We start from the raw sequence: 16,366 nt of genomic DNA on the forward strand, positions 1-16,366 counted from the left end.
AAACAAAGAGTACTCTAGTAACCTTATAAATCAGCAACTAGCCTCACATTTTAAAGCATTTTTGGGAGATCCGTCTGCCTGTTATTCAACACAGCGGTGAATGCCAACTTATGACAAAAAAAAAAAAAGTTCCATCTCATCCCATCATTTTCTTTGTTGCTAATCAGCAGGCTTACAGTCATTAATTATGATACAAAAAAAATAGTTTTCTTATTTCTGATTCAAAATATGGCCATCTTTGTAGTTTTTGCTGATCTCAACATACTCCAAGCAATGAGTCATGGGGTTTGAATCCAAAATCAATTTCAGTATAAAATATATTTGAGCAATATGTGCATGAAAAAACAGCATATTTTGACTCTATCAAAACAAGATTTATCTGGAATTTTCTTACGGCTTGGCAATATATTTGTTCTTGTTTAAATTGCTCTTTTAATGCGGTTACTAAAAATGAAAAGCAATTAAGACCAGCTTAAAGTAAGATATGTTAGTGGTATTACTTAATAAAATAATTAAAATGACAGTAAGCAGTTTTATGTCAAAAGATGTTATTGGCTCATATTGATTTCCTACTTCACTCAATGGAAGAAGGCAAGAGGAGCGAAGAAAAACAATGAGCAGTAAAAAAAAAAAAAAAAAAAAAAGAGAAAAGTTCTGCAGACGGCAACTGCAATGAGTCATAACATAACCGACAATTATTTTAACAAACCATTCAATTTGCTAATTAGAGGTTCCACAAACATTTTAAAATTAAAAATATGTATATTTGCTGAGCTTACTTCAATTTTATTGCACGTTATGCTACACAGACTCATTCAGTGAATACAATAGAAGGAAAAATGAGGTGAATCTTACTGATATTTGAAGCTAATTACTAACATCCAATGACAAATTAAGTTAACAGTAGAAATAGATGTAGATCATTTCAGACGTTGGTATAGATGCATCAAATATACAGCAATACACCTAGTTACTTTGACATGCTCCAGTTTAGTAGCAAATCTCTAGGTCAAATCTTTACCTCATGACATGAGGTATATTGCCTCCTGTACCTCTCTCGCATTTTCTTTCACCAAAACAAACAACAAAAAAAACACTCAGAGCAAATAAAAAATTAAAAGGTTAAAACATAAAAGTTCAGTTTAAAAAACAAAGGATTTGTAATGTTAACATATGAGCTTGTAATGTACACCAAATAAATTAATCCTAAAGATAAATGTGTAAATTCTCTCTTTTCATAGAATGTCCAAAGTTTTATTAGTGTTCAACTATATATTGATTTTTTTTTTTCAAATAACATTTTCCCTTATTTCAGTAAAACAAGTCATACAGACACATGCATAAGAAAGAGACAGAGACTCTTTTTTAAAAAAGTGAAACATATAACCTGAGAAACATAAAATTGAATTGTTACAATACATTATCTAGAACAAATGCATCACTGGGAAGAGAGAAATGAACTGTATCCTTTCGAATCTTAAAAAAAAAGAGATGACGTGGCTCGAGGTGATGTTTTTAAAATGCTAAACACTGATTTGGCAAACTGAAGCTCATACTTTAAAAAAAAAATACATTTTAAGCAGCTAAATAAATAAAGCTTAAAACAGTATTTTCTGTTAAAGAAGTATTGCAAACTTCTACGGTATGTGTTGCCTAATTGCAGTGAAGAACCAAAGTTCTATTTTCACAGCAAGTAATATTTAAACTAGACTTGTGGGAACACCTCAGGACCGCCCTACAAATTAGAGATCCATCCAGTTACATTTTTAAGTAGCACTAAATCTTAAGAACTATCAAAACCATGTGTCAGTTTTTAATGCTTTCTTTGAGCAGAAGGCCATCTAAGCCACATCATGAAGCGACATGCTTATTTTTCTTCAACAGTCTTTCCTCTACAGCAGTCTTTTCATGCGACATGTGTGCTTCCCAATGTTCATGGTGGCTCGGTCTGTTGAGCTTGTCAGGACATCCAGGACTTCGTCCTGGCGTTCTAGCTCTGTCTCTGCCTCCAGTGCAAGGTTCTTTAGCTGCATCAGCATCTGCTTACAAACATAACACAGCACAGGAGGATATATTCAGTTGGGTCAATATTTTCACAACATGTCAGCCTCCTGAGAGAGCACGGGTAACCACGTAACAACATAACGGGATGACTATGTCAAAATCACAAACCAATAGAGCACTCTTAAGGTGTTTTAGAGTGAGGGCCGCCATATTGTGGGGAAATTCTGGTCCTCAAGGGCCAGTGTCCTGCAAATCTTAGATGTCTCCGTGGTCCAACACACTTTAATCCAACAGCTGAATCACCTCCTAAGAGCAGTCAAGTTCTCCAGAATCCTGCTAATGACCTCATTATTTGACTCAGGTGTGTTGAAATAGAGACACATCTAAAAGTTGCAGGAGACCGGCCCTCGAGGCCTGGAGTTGCCCACACCTGACCTAGACTGACTACCGGTATTACTTTATAAAAAAACCCAAAAGGCCCAGGGTAAGGACAAGCAGCAGATATGCACTCAGGTGGAAGAATCTCACATTCTAGAAGGTCACGCTCTGCCTACATTTTTTTTTACCTAAAACCTTTACATTAAGGAAGAGAAAGAGTTGATTTGAATTGCAGCATATTCTTTGGCCAATCTGGCTGAATTTTGGCTATTTTTTTTTTAAAAAAAAGGAATGGGCGAAAACTGCAGATCCTAGACCCCAAAAGAATTTCTTTCTGTTTCAGATTGTACATGTGTTTTGTGTTGGTCTATGAAATTCCAATAAAATCATTTGAAACTTGTGGTCATTATGGGAAAAATTTTTGAAAAACTTGTATGGGTATGAATACTTTTTTTATAGGCATAACATTTTCATCTGGGTGTTAAAATGTCTGCAAATACATTGGGCATCAGTCTTAATTTAAAGCACTGTCATGTTTTTTCTTTTACTCTCAAGGAATATGTTTTGATGTTTAATGTCTGTGAACCTGTGATGCAATAAGTTAATGCCGAGGATAGAAAGGGTATTCAGCTACCACAACTTGCCAATACAGCAAGAAAGAAATGTTATCTTCTCTCAGGGGAGCGTTGCTAAACAATGTTGTTTATGTACTACTTTCTGTAAGTTTAGGGAATATTGTGACTCTATGTCCATGGTCTAAAAAACATTTTTGTGATGATTAATGGGAGGACAGTTTAAATATACTGCACTCTGCCATGCAAAACCCAATAAACACTCACTTCAAACTATACCAAACTCGTGTCTAAACTTGTATTATTTTATACACACTCACACAAACCATGATCGTGTAGTAGCTGATATGTCAGGTTTTACCAGCTGCTTTCTGTGGACATTTCACAAGGGCATGAAAACAACCACAGGCAACGGATTAGAAAGCAGATAATGTCAATACACTCCAAGAAACACGTGCATTCACTCACTCGGGTCTGTGACTTCACACTCTAAACTAAAATGACATGACGGCATCATACCTTGCAGTATTTTCAGTCATTGCTTACACAATAGCGAGTTTATAAATCATGGAAAAACCTCCAAAATTAAACATTTAGGCTACAGCTCACATAATAATATGAGCAAAAATCACAAAAACAGTAGAGCGCATTGTGAGGTGGTTTAGACATGAAAAACAGAAAAACGAATAAGAAATTCAACACATCACAGGTCTGTACGGCACAAAAGATTTTTGTGTCTCAAATAGTAAGCAGTTTTTATGGTTCATCACATTTATTTCTTAGTAAATGTTCAACATTCAGACATGGTTCAGATTCAAAAGTTCCGTTTTGTACTGATCTACAACAGGATTGCTAGTTTACTGACTGTATGCAGATGAAGTGCAGAAGTAGTAAGGGAAAAGGTGAAGAAAGTGGGGTTGTTCTTCTTGCAAAAGCAACATTTAAACAAATCCAACCTATTCTGACTTAAGTTTTACAATATCAGAGAGGCAACAGTATGGATCTTCTTCCAGTCTAGTGTTAAACCAAATAGATATTCTTTAGTCTTAATTCTACTTTTACTAATGCCATCTTTATGTATTTTCTTGTTCGCATTGTGTTTTCCTTTCAGCCTGGTAATTATGGTTTAATGATCTAAGCCATTGTATTAACTCTGGCTATAAACTCAGGGTCATTATTCTAGTTATGGCAGTGGACGGCAATGCAGTACAGGTATCTGCACTTAAATCAGGCCTTGGAACACTGAATCTAAATACACTGTCTAAGACAGTGTATCTAAGACTAGATTGTCATCTTGAATTATGTTAGGAACGTGGTGTGTGCACTAGTACTGCATGGAGTCCTAGAATTGGCAGCCTGTGAACCCTTATCAGCAGAGGACAATAAAACATTTGAAAGCACAATGGCCAAGCTGAGCTTTACGACCGACCCAGTGCTGGTAAATGCTTTCAAACGTTTATTTAAGACATAGCTTTTACGCCAAAGCAGCAGCGAAGCGCTGTGCAATATTTAACTAAATTTATAGTGAAGGGTCATAACAGTGAATCACAGGGATAGCTGAATAGTCATGAAGTGTGTTCAAAGAATATTGTAGCACCATCAGGAACTCTTGTAGACTTGTCAAACCTAAGGCTTTGAGAAATGGGTGGCCCAGAGAGCTTTGGTGACTTCAGCTTTCTGGCTGCTCTGCAATCACACAAGCTATCATATGACTTTGGACTGAGTAGTAGAGTCTTCAACTGATCTACCTTTTTATTAGGCACACTTTGCTAGTACATCGTAGATTCCCCTTTTGCATTCAGGACTGCCTTACGTTTTTGTGGAATAGAATCAACAAGGTGTCAGAAATATTTCTCAGAGATTGTGATTTATATTGACATGATAGCACCCTCCAGTCGCTGCGGATTCATTGACAGCACACCCACGATGCTAGTATGCATGTGAGTATGCAAAGAACAACTTTGGGATGTTGTGGAATGCCACAACATCCAAACGTTGTTCTATATTACAGATTGAGATTTGGTAACCAAGGAGACCATTAGAGTAGAGTAAAACTCACTGACTCTTTTGAGATAATCTGATATAATTCTGTGTTTGATTTGATGTAAAGCACTTAGAAATGCCTCGCTGCTGAAATGTGCTATACAAATAAAATTTTATTGATTGATTGATTGATTGATTGATTGATTGATTGATTTATACTTGTTATGCTGCTGTAAGTAGCCATTATAAGATACACTGTGGTCATAATGGGATGGAAATGGTTAGCAACAACACTATAAGTAGACTTTGGAGTTAAAAAAAAAAACTCAGTTGGTACTAATGGCAGAAAGCTTGACAATTGAAATTTCCTACTTCAGCACATCACCAGGATCAGTGTAAACAATAAATAAAAGACAGGAGGGAATCAATGCTTTCATGCTTAAACTGAATCCTGTCTCTATTATCTCAAGGTCACAGCTGAAATTAAAACTCATTAGATCAGGCAATATTATTGGTCAAGTTTGGTGTGAGCTGTGGTCCATGTTTGCAATTTTTAGATAACAGGAGTGGCACATAATCCGTTCTCCTGCCAATTACACCATCAGCTTCAAGGCTGGACACTTTGTGTTCAGAGACAGTGTTCTGCTGTTGTCTTTCTATCATCTCAAACTAATCTGCTCATTCTTCTTGGCTACCATCAAGGCCTTTTTTGCTAACACACCTGGCCCTCCTTGAATATGGTACTTTGTTTTTTTTAAAGACAGTTTTCTATAAATCTCAGAGATGAATGTGCATGATAGTCCTGCAGCTCCACTGTTTCTGAAGTACTCAGTACAGTTCATCTGGCCCCAACATCAGTGCCATGTTAAAAGTGTCTTTGTCCTCCTTTCTTCCACATTCTATTGCTTCCTTTAAACTTCCCTGAATATAGATGCCTAGATGGTTACCACATAATTGACTGATTTCAAGCAACTGAACAAGTCTACCTAAAACAGCAGCTAGTGAGTGTATGCAGTAGGTAAATCTTACAGTCATTCAATTATTTTAGTCTTACATGGTTCAAACTTATGGAACAAAGCAAAAATTAGTTACTGTAAGTTTCACATGTAATTTCAAGATCTCAGCAACCTCAAGCAGTGAGTCACAAACATAAGAAAAAAATGTCAGCGTAATGCGCCTGAATTTGCGTCACTGTTTAGTTCTTGCCACCACAGACCATGTCTGTAACAGCTCTCAGCGCTGTGAGGTACTGAATGGAAAAGGCACTGACCAAATAACTGACCGTACTTCTTTTCCTCTCTTAAACCCAGGATGGACTTTTGGTTTGTGGGCTCACCAAATAACATTTAAATACATGGGATAAAAAATAAAAATCATAGCAGAAAATTGTGGCTTGGAATGGAAACATGAAAATACATGTTGCTGTAACTGTAAGATTATTTACAATAACAGCAAACGTCATTTTGAGACACTATGCAGAACACATGTGGGCTTTTTCAGCTCAGCCACCTGTCTTGTTTATACAAATATGAAACTGTTTAAGACCTCCATAGTGCAGCTATATTTTTTTTATGCAGGGAATGGAAATCCAGCTTTCTCACCTGCTTGAGTTCCTGGGCCTCAGCCTGACTGACAGACGGCTGGAGGGTTTGCACCTGCAGCTGGGACAGCTCTCCTGCCGGGACCTCCACTGGGAGCTCTGTGTCTTGGCACTTCTGCATCAAACCTGCTTCCATTGGGTGGAGGTGGTGAAAAAGTGCAGTGTGAATACAATATGTTGTTTATAAGAAAACCAGACAGCAAACTCTGAGTGCAGCAACTGAGGCAATCAGGGTGAATTGACTCATCCGAATATATTTTTGTCACAAAGAAACACCAATAACTGTGGTGAAATGTTTTTGAATGTGGATGCGCTTCTGAATGCTTCAAGCTGAGAACATAGATCATTACTGCCACTCAGTGGTCAAATATATATCCAGCATGGCAAAAGAACAAAAAACATTTGCTTTACCGTCATTCCAGATCGTCCCTTCCTTGTCAGGAGATGAAAGCGGAGTTGCTTTGAAGGCTACGTATTCACTTGTAAACTCTATCTTCTTTTTGTACTGCATCTCTAACACAGACATGGCCTCTGGCATCTTGGCTGACAGGAACCTGTAACATATATCTGGTTTCCCTATGAACCGCTGCCTGACTGTGATCTCGTAGGGGCTGTGCACCCTAATTTCGTCGATTTCGTTGCGTTCAAATCGGTGGAGGAGGTGGCAGTTGGTGTCTCGCACCTCCAGCGAGGACACTAGCACCAGCAAACAACCAGGTTTCAAGTCCGAGTCTCCGCCTTTGGACACCACTGCGGGGATACACGCGATCACTTTGCTTCTGCTGGACACTTTGCCCGCGGAGATGGCAGCTGCAGCCTTGGAGGCGTCCTCAGCCTTGGCCTCCTGCTGAGTCTTCCAGGGGAGTTTGCCGAAAGGCCACCAAGATGGAGACTCAAGTTCTGAAAGAAGTCTGAAGAGACACAAATAACATAAAGTGCCCTGTAAAAATACCTGTAACCTTTGAACTTTTTTATGCTCTCTTATGTTTCAGTCACAAACTTAGATATGTTTTATTGAGATCTGATACAACTACTGGTGACCAACTCAACACGATATATAACTGTGAAGTTAAAGGGAGAAAATGTGTTTTCTATTAATAAACATTTTTACAAATAAAAATTTTACAAGATGATGATTTCTTTCCAGCCCCCTTTACTCTGACACCCTAAATGAAATCCAGCCTGACCAATTACCTTCAGAAGACCCCAAGTTTGAAAACAAGAACCAGACATTAGAGAGCAAACAACATTATGAAGACCAAACAACTCGCCAGATAGAAAAGTCTGAGTGGTTACACTGTTCACTCCATCATTCAAAAATTCAAAGAGAAAGGGCAACTGCAAACTAAGGATAAACTGATATGAAAATGTGGGCTGATATTGATATCCAATATTAATATTAATTGCTGATATGGGCAATAATCAATATTATATATTACATTACCCTACAATTTTGACACCATGTAAAACCACCCATACCACCCATATTGTTTCTCTGCTTAAGTTCAACAAACCATAATAACAATGGATGCAAAATATTAGGCATAACCATCACCTGTTTAGTGACCATACAAATATCACATGGCCAAGCCCAGCCCTCACCTGAAACACAAGCGGCAACCAGATCACTACGCTTCCTCAACAGAAGAGTAGCAAGATTAAAGCCACAGTTAGAAAAAAAAGTCATAAGAAATCATGCATGCAGCAGGACATCAAACTTAAACTGTTAGTGCAAGATAAAACTGTTTTGAAGCAAAGCAACCAATTGGTCCAGGACAGGGGTGAATACATGTGCAGCCAACACTTCTAAGATTATATTTGGAAGAGAAAAAAAAAAGATTTGCAAACCATGCATCATTTTCCTTTCACATCATAGAGATGCACTTATTTGTGCTCATTTTTAGTGATCTGCATGCGATTATTACATTGTTACTGTTTTCAGCTTTGACAGAAAAAAATGTAGTAAAAGTAGCTCAATTACGAAAATTGATAATTACTTATCAGCAACACCCAGATCAGAGTCAATCTTCTCCAATCCTTGCATCGTGTTGTCAAACTGCTCTCCCTGGTGGCTAAGGACTCTGCCAGTGTCCTCCAGTCTTCTCTGAGCTCCCGCCACAAGGCTGATCAGCTCCCTTCCCTTTGAAGGACGGCCTTCGGCCCCCCGAGCCTCTGAGGTGGGTGAAAGAAGCCGCTCTCTCCAGAAATGCTCAAGCACGTTAATAACCACCACCCGGTTGGGCTTAAGAGAACCAAACCAGTGCTTGATGTTTCCCTCCTCCAGCACTGTGAGGGTGCTGAAGATGAAACTAGATGACTCCATCTTCATCTCCATGACACTGGACAGGCGGAAGCTGGTGAGACACTCCTTGCTCTGGCTTGAGATGAAGCGCACCATGGTCCTGGTGAGGGACAGGGTTCCGCTCTCCCACCTCTTCTCACTGTTGATGTAATAAGAGCCAGGCCAGCTGTGGATGGTAGCATCCCGGCTCATCTTGAAGGCAGTGAAGCAAGTTTACCTAGGTGAAAGGCAGATAAGTTTCAGTGCCAACATACATACGTTGCTGCTAGGTTAATCTACACAGTTATGAGTCTGCTTTGCAGTGTGTATAAGTGTGTGTCCTGGTTAGGAACATACTTTCCTCAAAGTGAAGCAGGCAAACTAATGAACTCTGATCAGACAAATTCCGTTTTGTCATCCGCACCACAAAATGTTATTGTATTTAAATTATCCTGCTTCCTCTTGGGTAAATGTCTTTTCAACGTAATATATACAGCGAAAACACCAGCCTGGGCATGACGTTACCTCCTATTCTTCCTACTAACGTTGTTTATCACGGAAGTGATGTCACATCTGGGTACGGACGCGTTAACCTTCCGACTTGAAAGCACTTCTGGATTCTTGTCACCTATTAAACACGCGTAAGCGAGTCCGCCGTATTTCGAGTGGCAAGCTAAACTTGTAAAGCAGCACAAGTATATGTGGAAACTTTTTCGAAGTAAAACATCAGTTTATGGTCATCTAATTTTGAATTATTCGTTTAAGTTTAAATGACTAAAACAGTTATCAGGTACGTACAAAACAAACAAATAAACATTACAAAGTACAAATACTATTAAACAAAACAAAATTTAAACCACTAACAATGTTTATCAAAACAGACAAACATCTATAAACAATCTGCAACATTCATAATTTGGAAAATTCTCTTTCAATAATTTATAAATTCACCTTGAATAGTTTACAATTTAAAATCATTTACACAATTTATTTTAAATTGTTTACTATCCGTTACAAAACGTCTAAGCCATATAATGATTAAACAATTTTCCTTTGTCATATAATATTAAATGGCAGATAGAAAATTCTTACTCGTATTCAAGTGGTAATCATCAATAATAAAAATGATCATAATGTTATTGCTATTGCAACTGCTTAGGAATAACATTCCACAAGTAGGGTAAGCAATAAAAAAGCTAATTCCATGTAATTGGTGAAGAGAAGTCAGCTAAATTATTTTCAGTTTAAATATTTCTATTTTTGTTCCCACACACACGCACACACAAACACCAGGAAAATTGTCCCCAAAAGATATTAGAAGCAAACGTACACCCACACACAGAGGAAAAAAAGAGAGAGAGATAACCATAGATGGGTTAACAGTTTACATGACGTTATTTGTTTATATTAAATACAACATTTCCAAAAAATATTAAATAAAATAGAATGCAAATGCTAGTGTCACGCTGATTTCCCAACATGCCACCCACAACATGGCGGTACCGTTGACGTGAAGTCATGCACTCACATGCTGCGTTTGTTCTTCTATGCCTAGGTCAGCTGCACTACACAGTTAAATGTCACTGTTCTTGTGAAGGGGGTTCAGTAACAGGTAATGACTACGACGGTAAATTTAATGGATACATCCGAGTTACGGCAGCCTTAGCGATAAAGAAACTAAATGTCAATGTTACTGACATAAGCAGAAAAGGTGTCGGTGTTATGTTTGCGCCCTTAAGAAATATTAGTCAAATGGCGACCTGTTGTAGTGGAAAAAAAGAGATACAAAACCCGTTAAAATGTATTTAAATTTCCAATAAAACAGATGGCGGACGTATTCTAATTTGTTCACTCGCTTTTCGGTGTAGCAGTTAGCTAAGCTTGGTAGCCTGTTAGCCGGGGTCCTGTTTACCACCATGGACAGAAACGCGTACCATAACTGCAGCAGCCTTGTCAAAATGCCACGACAGTCATATGAGCAGTTTTGGTCTTCGCATTTTGTTGACTACATTGACAAAGAGCTGAACTACTCTAAGTTTTTCAGGAAGTACTTGCTGCCTAATCACCCGTGCATGTTCTCAAGAAGATTCACAGAAGACTGGAAATGTAGAAAACAATGGGTGACAGAAGAGGGCAAACCTAATTTTCAGATACTGCTGCAAGAGTTTGGTAAATAACAAGACTAATTATTCATCCACAGCTGCAACGAATATCGTCATATTAACTGACTATTATTATTGTATTTTCTTGCCACCCCCCCCCCCCCTTTTTTTCTTTTCTTTTTTTTTTTATAGATGAGACTCCTGTCCCAGTTGCAAACTGTAATGCGAAGGAATACAATGCCAACCCCAAACAAGTAATGCCATTGAAGGAATTTATACGTTACTGGAAGGAGTACATCCAGAATGGGCACTCATCACCCAAAGGATGCCTCTATCTTAAAGACTGGCATATGTCAAGGTACAAGGATTATTCAGAAGAATACAATTTGTCTTGTATATGCATGTATAACGTAGGAAACAAGATTGCATATGATTAAAACTTCCACAATAAGTCATGTCCATTTTGAAAAACGTGATGAGATAGAAATTATGTATTTTTTAAATTTTTTTGTCTGAAATTCTTTAAACTGCAATATTAAAGGTACTGCTAAGCTATCAAGTAGCTACATGAATTTAGCTTGCTAATTTTGTTCACTAACAACTTTCATATGTATGTTATTCTACAGAGATTTTCCAGACCATAATCTTTACACTACACCAGTCTTCTTTTCTTCTGATTGGCTTAATGAATACTGGGATACACTTGAAGTGGATGACTACCGGTTTGTCTACATGGGACCCAAAGGCTCATGGTATAAAAATCTTAATGTATGATCCAACTGTATTGACATCATAGGACAGGGGTTATCTTTTAAATCTTTTAGAGAAAACTCCATTGTACTTGTTGTCTCCAGGACCCCTTTCCATGCTGATGTGTTCCGCTCGTACAGCTGGTCTGCAAATATCTGTGGCAGGAAGAAGTGGCTGCTGTATCCTCCGGGTCAGGAGGACTTTCTACGAGACACCCATGGAAACCTCCCTTATGATGTTACTTCAGCTGAACTGCAAGACAGAGGCCTTTTCCCACAGTTTGAAGAAGCTTGCCAACCTCTTGAAATTATTCAAGAGGCTGGTGAAATTATTTTTGTGCCAAGTGGCTGGCACCACCAAGTTTATAATCTGGTGAGAAGAGAAAAAAATATGTACATTTGTGTAAAGATGCATCTGAGATAATTAGAATATAGTTAGAATCTCTGCATGGAGATCAGCATGCGTCTCTACTGAGGTGTTAAAGGAAACGCGGGTTGCTTTAATAGTTTCCTTCATATCATCCGAGTTGCTTGATCTGCTGCCTTTCATCATTTTCTTCCTCTTGACAATACTGTTTAGATTATTTGTGGGGTTGAGGTCTGGCCAGTGTTCTGACCAGTGAAACACAGTGTCATTAACCAGGTATTGATTATTTTGGCCAGGCACCCAGCTAAGCTTGACTGTAAAAATTTGCATCTACTGTATGTAAATCTTGTCAGGAGAGGGAAACTTTTAGAGCTCCAAAATATCCTGGTATATTCCCCTGCTGGCATTTGAATTGATAGAAGCCAGTAGACTGACACCAACAGACAACATGGCCCCCCAAATCATCAGTAACTGTAGAAGTGTGACACTGGATCTGAACCAACTTGAATTCTGCCATTCTTCATTCTGCCTCCAGACTCTGGGTCACCAGACAATGAATATAATTATTATTTGAACACCAGATAAAATGCAATGCTCTTCTTTACCAAAATTATTCGTGCTTCTCGCAGATTTTGGTATAAATTCATATTTTTTACTTTATGAGCATGTTTCTTCAAAAAGTTAATGTTTTGGTTTGGCTTAACAAGTAATTTAATTTACGTGAGGCTTTCTTTAGCTGTAGCCTATAGTCCTCAAAATTATCAGAAATTAACAGAAACAAACACTGGTGATATTCCACTAAGAATCTTAGTTTCACATCTTGAACCAAATTATGGAAATACATTTTTTATGATATCAAGCATGAAACAAAGTATACAATTTAGTTTTTCTTTATATATTTTTTTTGTTTGTTTTTTTAATAGGAGGACACCATCTCTATTAATCATAATTGGCTTAATGGCTGCAATATTGACATCATGTGGCAGTTCCTACAGAATGAGCTGTCTTCTGTTCAGAAAGAGATAGAGGAGTGGAGAAACACAATGGATTCATGGCATCAGCATTGCCAGGTACTGTGTGCATGAGATTATTCAGTCATTCGGAAATATGCAAGAAATACTTAAAATGTGGTAGTGAATATTGGTTGATGTTTCCTTCAGGTCATTATGAAAGCCTGCTCTGGCATTGACTACAGTGAATTTGCTTCCTTTCTGAAAATTGTTGCTGAAAGTCGAATGGCCTTCTTGAATGCCTGCACTTCTGGCGATTCCTCTGATTACTCCCGGCATCTCTCAGAGACCCTCACCGCTCTTGGACCTTACCACGCTGCCTTTGACCTACAGAGAGTGGCACATATTATTGAATGCCTACTGTGCAACGACGACTTTAAGCGGCTTGATCATTCAACCTCGACTTTGCAACCTGAAACCTTGTTACAGCAGATCAGAGACACTATACAGTCCACCAGAGGGCAGCATCTCCTTTATCAGGAATAATGTGCCCAACATCTAAACAAGTGCCACATTAAGTATGAAAAATGTTGTCATAAAGCAATGACATTTATTGCTGTCTAAAGTCCTGCTTTTGTCCGTCTGAATTTTGTTTTTGCACCGAAATATAAAAAGCAGAAAGAATAGTGTTTGTGTTGCTTTTATTTTCAGTTTTTAATAGGCACCAATAAAGCATCATCTTTTAGATATACAATTTTCTATAAATGATAAAGAATACATTTGAGATAAATAAGCAGGTTTTGGTTCAGACACAACATGTTTAAAGCAATGGCAGTGTAACAAACTCTACTTGAGGGTTTTGTTGGTCATAAATCTGTCAAATGTGATCCATGTCACATTTCAAGGAGCAACAAAACAACCTCCTCTTCAGTTAATTTCCATGTCTTTAGGCCACCAGTCTGGCACAAAGACTTCAAGTGTCACTAAGGTGTCGTCGGAAGACTTCAGCGTCAACACTTCTTTGGCGTGAGCAGTGCGGATTAGGCTTAGACCCAGCTCCCCGACGCCCGATCGGTGTTTACCAGCTGGCTTGCCCGACTGCGTCTGGAGTGCGGTTCCTTCCTCGAGTTGTTGGACCGGAGATGAGAAGCGGACTGGCATGAGGCGTTTCCGAGTCACCCCAGTGTGATAAGTCCTGGCCGTGAGCTCCTGACCGATGTAGCAACCCTTGCTGAAGCTGATACCCTGCATGTAGACGAGGTTAGACTCCAGTGGTAGTGCAACTCCAGGGGGAAGATCGTCTACTCCCTCAGGAAGTCCTGCATGGAAGCAGAGAAAAATAAAAGTTGTCACAGAATATCAAGGGTATACACTAAGACTACTCAAACTGTTTGTTGTTATCTGGCAAAAACTATCTTCTTAGTCGTTGATCGTACCTATTGAGTAGCGATGTTTGTGGTAATCCACTGTGTCTCCTTTTTGACAAGATGCAATGATTTCCCAGGGGTTAAGCTGATTTTGCAACACCAGTCTCCATCCCATCTGCACAGCTCGAGGATCAGCCTCCCATACCACAGCTTTTTCCGGGGCAGACATCTCAGGTTTCCTGGCCTCTTGATCTGGGTTGCTTTGCTGTGAAAGTACTGCCCACACAGACAGCTCCGGACAGAGGCTGATGCTCACCTTCCTCCGGATCTTGTACACCTTCAAGTGTTTCAGGATTGAGTTTTCCACTGTGCTATCACACTCCAAGAAAACACCACATCCTCCTTCTGCTTCTTTCAAACTGGAGGGAAACACAGCAAGTATGTGCAGGCTTTATATTGCAACAATCTCAAATTACAGTATATGCCAACTAGCCTGGATGAGGATCTGAAAATTGTGGCAGTTATGAGATTCCCTTTTTAAAAAAAAAACGATGCTAATTGGACCTCGGGTCTCCCTCATTTCCTGCAACACTTATCTCCATTCACCAGTTTTGACTTTGCAAGCATATCTACATACAACTATTTGAAGGTCCCACCATTTTAACCAGGTTAAGATCTGGAATTGATTCTTTTCTTGTTCAGTCATTATGATGAAGATTTGATGCTGCGTTTGGACAATTGTTTGGTTGATATAAACTATAAAATATTCTATGATGGAGAACTTAACATCCCATGTTGATTATTTTTAGATCGCTGAATGATAACCTGGCTCTATAAGCTGTGGCCATGACAGCGATTAGTGGAAACAACCCAACCACGGCAAACAGATTGAATGGTTTTTGCATAGTCTAGTTATGCCTGTGTGAAATATTACTTTGATGCCCAAGTTATTTTCTTTTATCAACTTGTGCAGTTTTTTATCAACACCCTGCACAAGTTGATAACTTGTGCAGGGTGTACCCTGTGTCTTATCTAATGTCAGCTATAGCGCAGCCTGTATGTGTTGCATTTTGTTGTACCAAAGTATTTATCTATATCCCGTTAAGCCATAGATCAACAGAAAGTGAAGCATTTGTTAATAAAAGGGCTAACAGTTTAGAAAAATGTTCACATAAATCCAGGCGAAGCTGCAGTGGAATAGTTTAAATGAAAACATAGGAAGTGTAAAAATGGACCACTCTGATCTATATTCAGTTAAGATTGAGATGTTAAGACTCTCTTCGTCCAGTCTGACTGAGCTTAAGCTTCTTTGGAAAGAAGAATGGTGAAACATTTCAGCATCTTCCCGGAGTATTTACTTTTGCAGGACCCCGTTTACATGTTTTTGTCTTTCTATACATGGCTGTTTCTCTCACTTACGACAAGCTTCAGAACTGTCAGCAAAGAAGTGTCACTTTATAGTTAGTTAAAGGTGAACAAACAAGAAATATTGAGCAAATAAGTGCAAATCTTTCTCACCTGTACAACAGGATATCATACAGGGTTCGTCCCTGCACATTCAGCATGTGTGAATACATGGCAGTGCACCTAGGCTCCTCTAGTAGCCTCATGTCATTGGTTATAATCCCCTGGAGAAACGGGCTTGTGTCCGGTCCTTGAATCTTCAGCAAGGTCCTATGCGGAAGCTGGTAACAAACAAACTGGCCGTGGCCATCTTTACCGGACTCCTGAGTGTACTTTCGGACCCGGATCCTTACTGGAGTTGCAACGCCCCAGAGAAGCGACTCGGACAAACCGTTGTGTTTTCCGATTTTAACACCGAGGCTAGTGAACGCTCCCCGGATAAAATTAAAACCTGCCATATTAAACGGTAACATAGCAGTATAATAGTTATTAAACTCTTTTAATTATAACGTAATCAATCTGCATAATTGAGAACACAATACCCTACATCAACACAGAGGACGCCATCTTGGTTTCCCAAAATGCATTGCTCCAAAATAGAGTAGCACG

General features: G+C 38.8%; 3 protein-coding genes across 9 annotated transcripts; 1 reads left to right on the forward strand and 2 right to left on the reverse strand.

Annotated features, from left to right (window-relative positions):
• Window positions 1-1,341: 1,341 nt before the first annotated feature.
• Window positions 1,342-9,445, reverse strand: snap47 (synaptosome associated protein 47). 3 transcript variants are annotated; one of them, XM_044134692.1, is made up of 5 exons: window positions 9,176-9,445; window positions 8,535-9,056; window positions 6,949-7,448; window positions 6,539-6,666; window positions 1,342-2,039 (listed from the first exon to the last, which is right to left on the reverse strand). In XM_044134692.1, exons 2-5 carry the CDS (start codon window positions 9,029-9,031, stop codon window positions 1,893-1,895), a joined length of 1,272 nt encoding a protein of 423 aa, XP_043990627.1. In that variant the 5' UTR covers window positions 9,032-9,056; window positions 9,176-9,445; the 3' UTR covers window positions 1,342-1,892. The 3 variants fall into 3 exon arrangements, with proteins under 3 accessions (XP_043990627.1, XP_043990628.1, XP_043990629.1); XM_044134693.1 differs by having other exon boundaries at window positions 9,344-9,438; XM_044134694.1 differs by having other exon boundaries at window positions 6,539-6,663; window positions 9,176-9,431.
• Window positions 9,446-10,288: 843 nt separating this feature from the next.
• On the forward strand, window positions 10,289-13,675 carry jmjd4 (jumonji domain containing 4). Of its 5 annotated transcripts, none has more exons than XM_044134698.1 (7): window positions 10,289-10,430; window positions 10,855-10,987; window positions 11,113-11,278; window positions 11,547-11,672; window positions 11,775-12,042; window positions 12,960-13,106; window positions 13,197-13,675. In XM_044134698.1, the coding sequence occupies exons 2-7, from the start codon at window positions 10,891-10,893 to the stop codon at window positions 13,530-13,532; spliced, it is 1,140 nt and encodes a 379-aa protein (XP_043990633.1). In that variant the 5' UTR covers window positions 10,289-10,430; window positions 10,855-10,890; the 3' UTR covers window positions 13,533-13,675. The 5 variants fall into 5 exon arrangements, with proteins under 5 accessions (XP_043990633.1, XP_043990632.1, XP_043990630.1 ...); XM_044134697.1 differs by having other exon boundaries at window positions 10,298-10,373; window positions 10,863-10,987; XM_044134696.1 differs by having other exon boundaries at window positions 10,308-10,328; window positions 10,863-10,987.
• iba57 (iron-sulfur cluster assembly factor IBA57) lies at window positions 13,675-16,360 on the reverse strand. The gene is made up of 3 exons (XM_044134704.1): window positions 15,872-16,360; window positions 14,423-14,772; window positions 13,675-14,305 (listed from the first exon to the last, which is right to left on the reverse strand). Exons 1-3 carry the CDS (start codon window positions 16,228-16,230, stop codon window positions 13,914-13,916), a joined length of 1,101 nt encoding a protein of 366 aa, XP_043990639.1. The 5' UTR covers window positions 16,231-16,360; the 3' UTR covers window positions 13,675-13,913.
• Window positions 16,361-16,366: the final 6 nt, after the last annotated feature.

The sequence above is a fragment of the Gambusia affinis genome, linkage group LG12, assembly GCF_019740435.1.
Source record: "Gambusia affinis linkage group LG12, SWU_Gaff_1.0, whole genome shotgun sequence".
NCBI lineage: Eukaryota > Metazoa > Chordata > Actinopteri > Cyprinodontiformes > Poeciliidae > Gambusia > Gambusia affinis.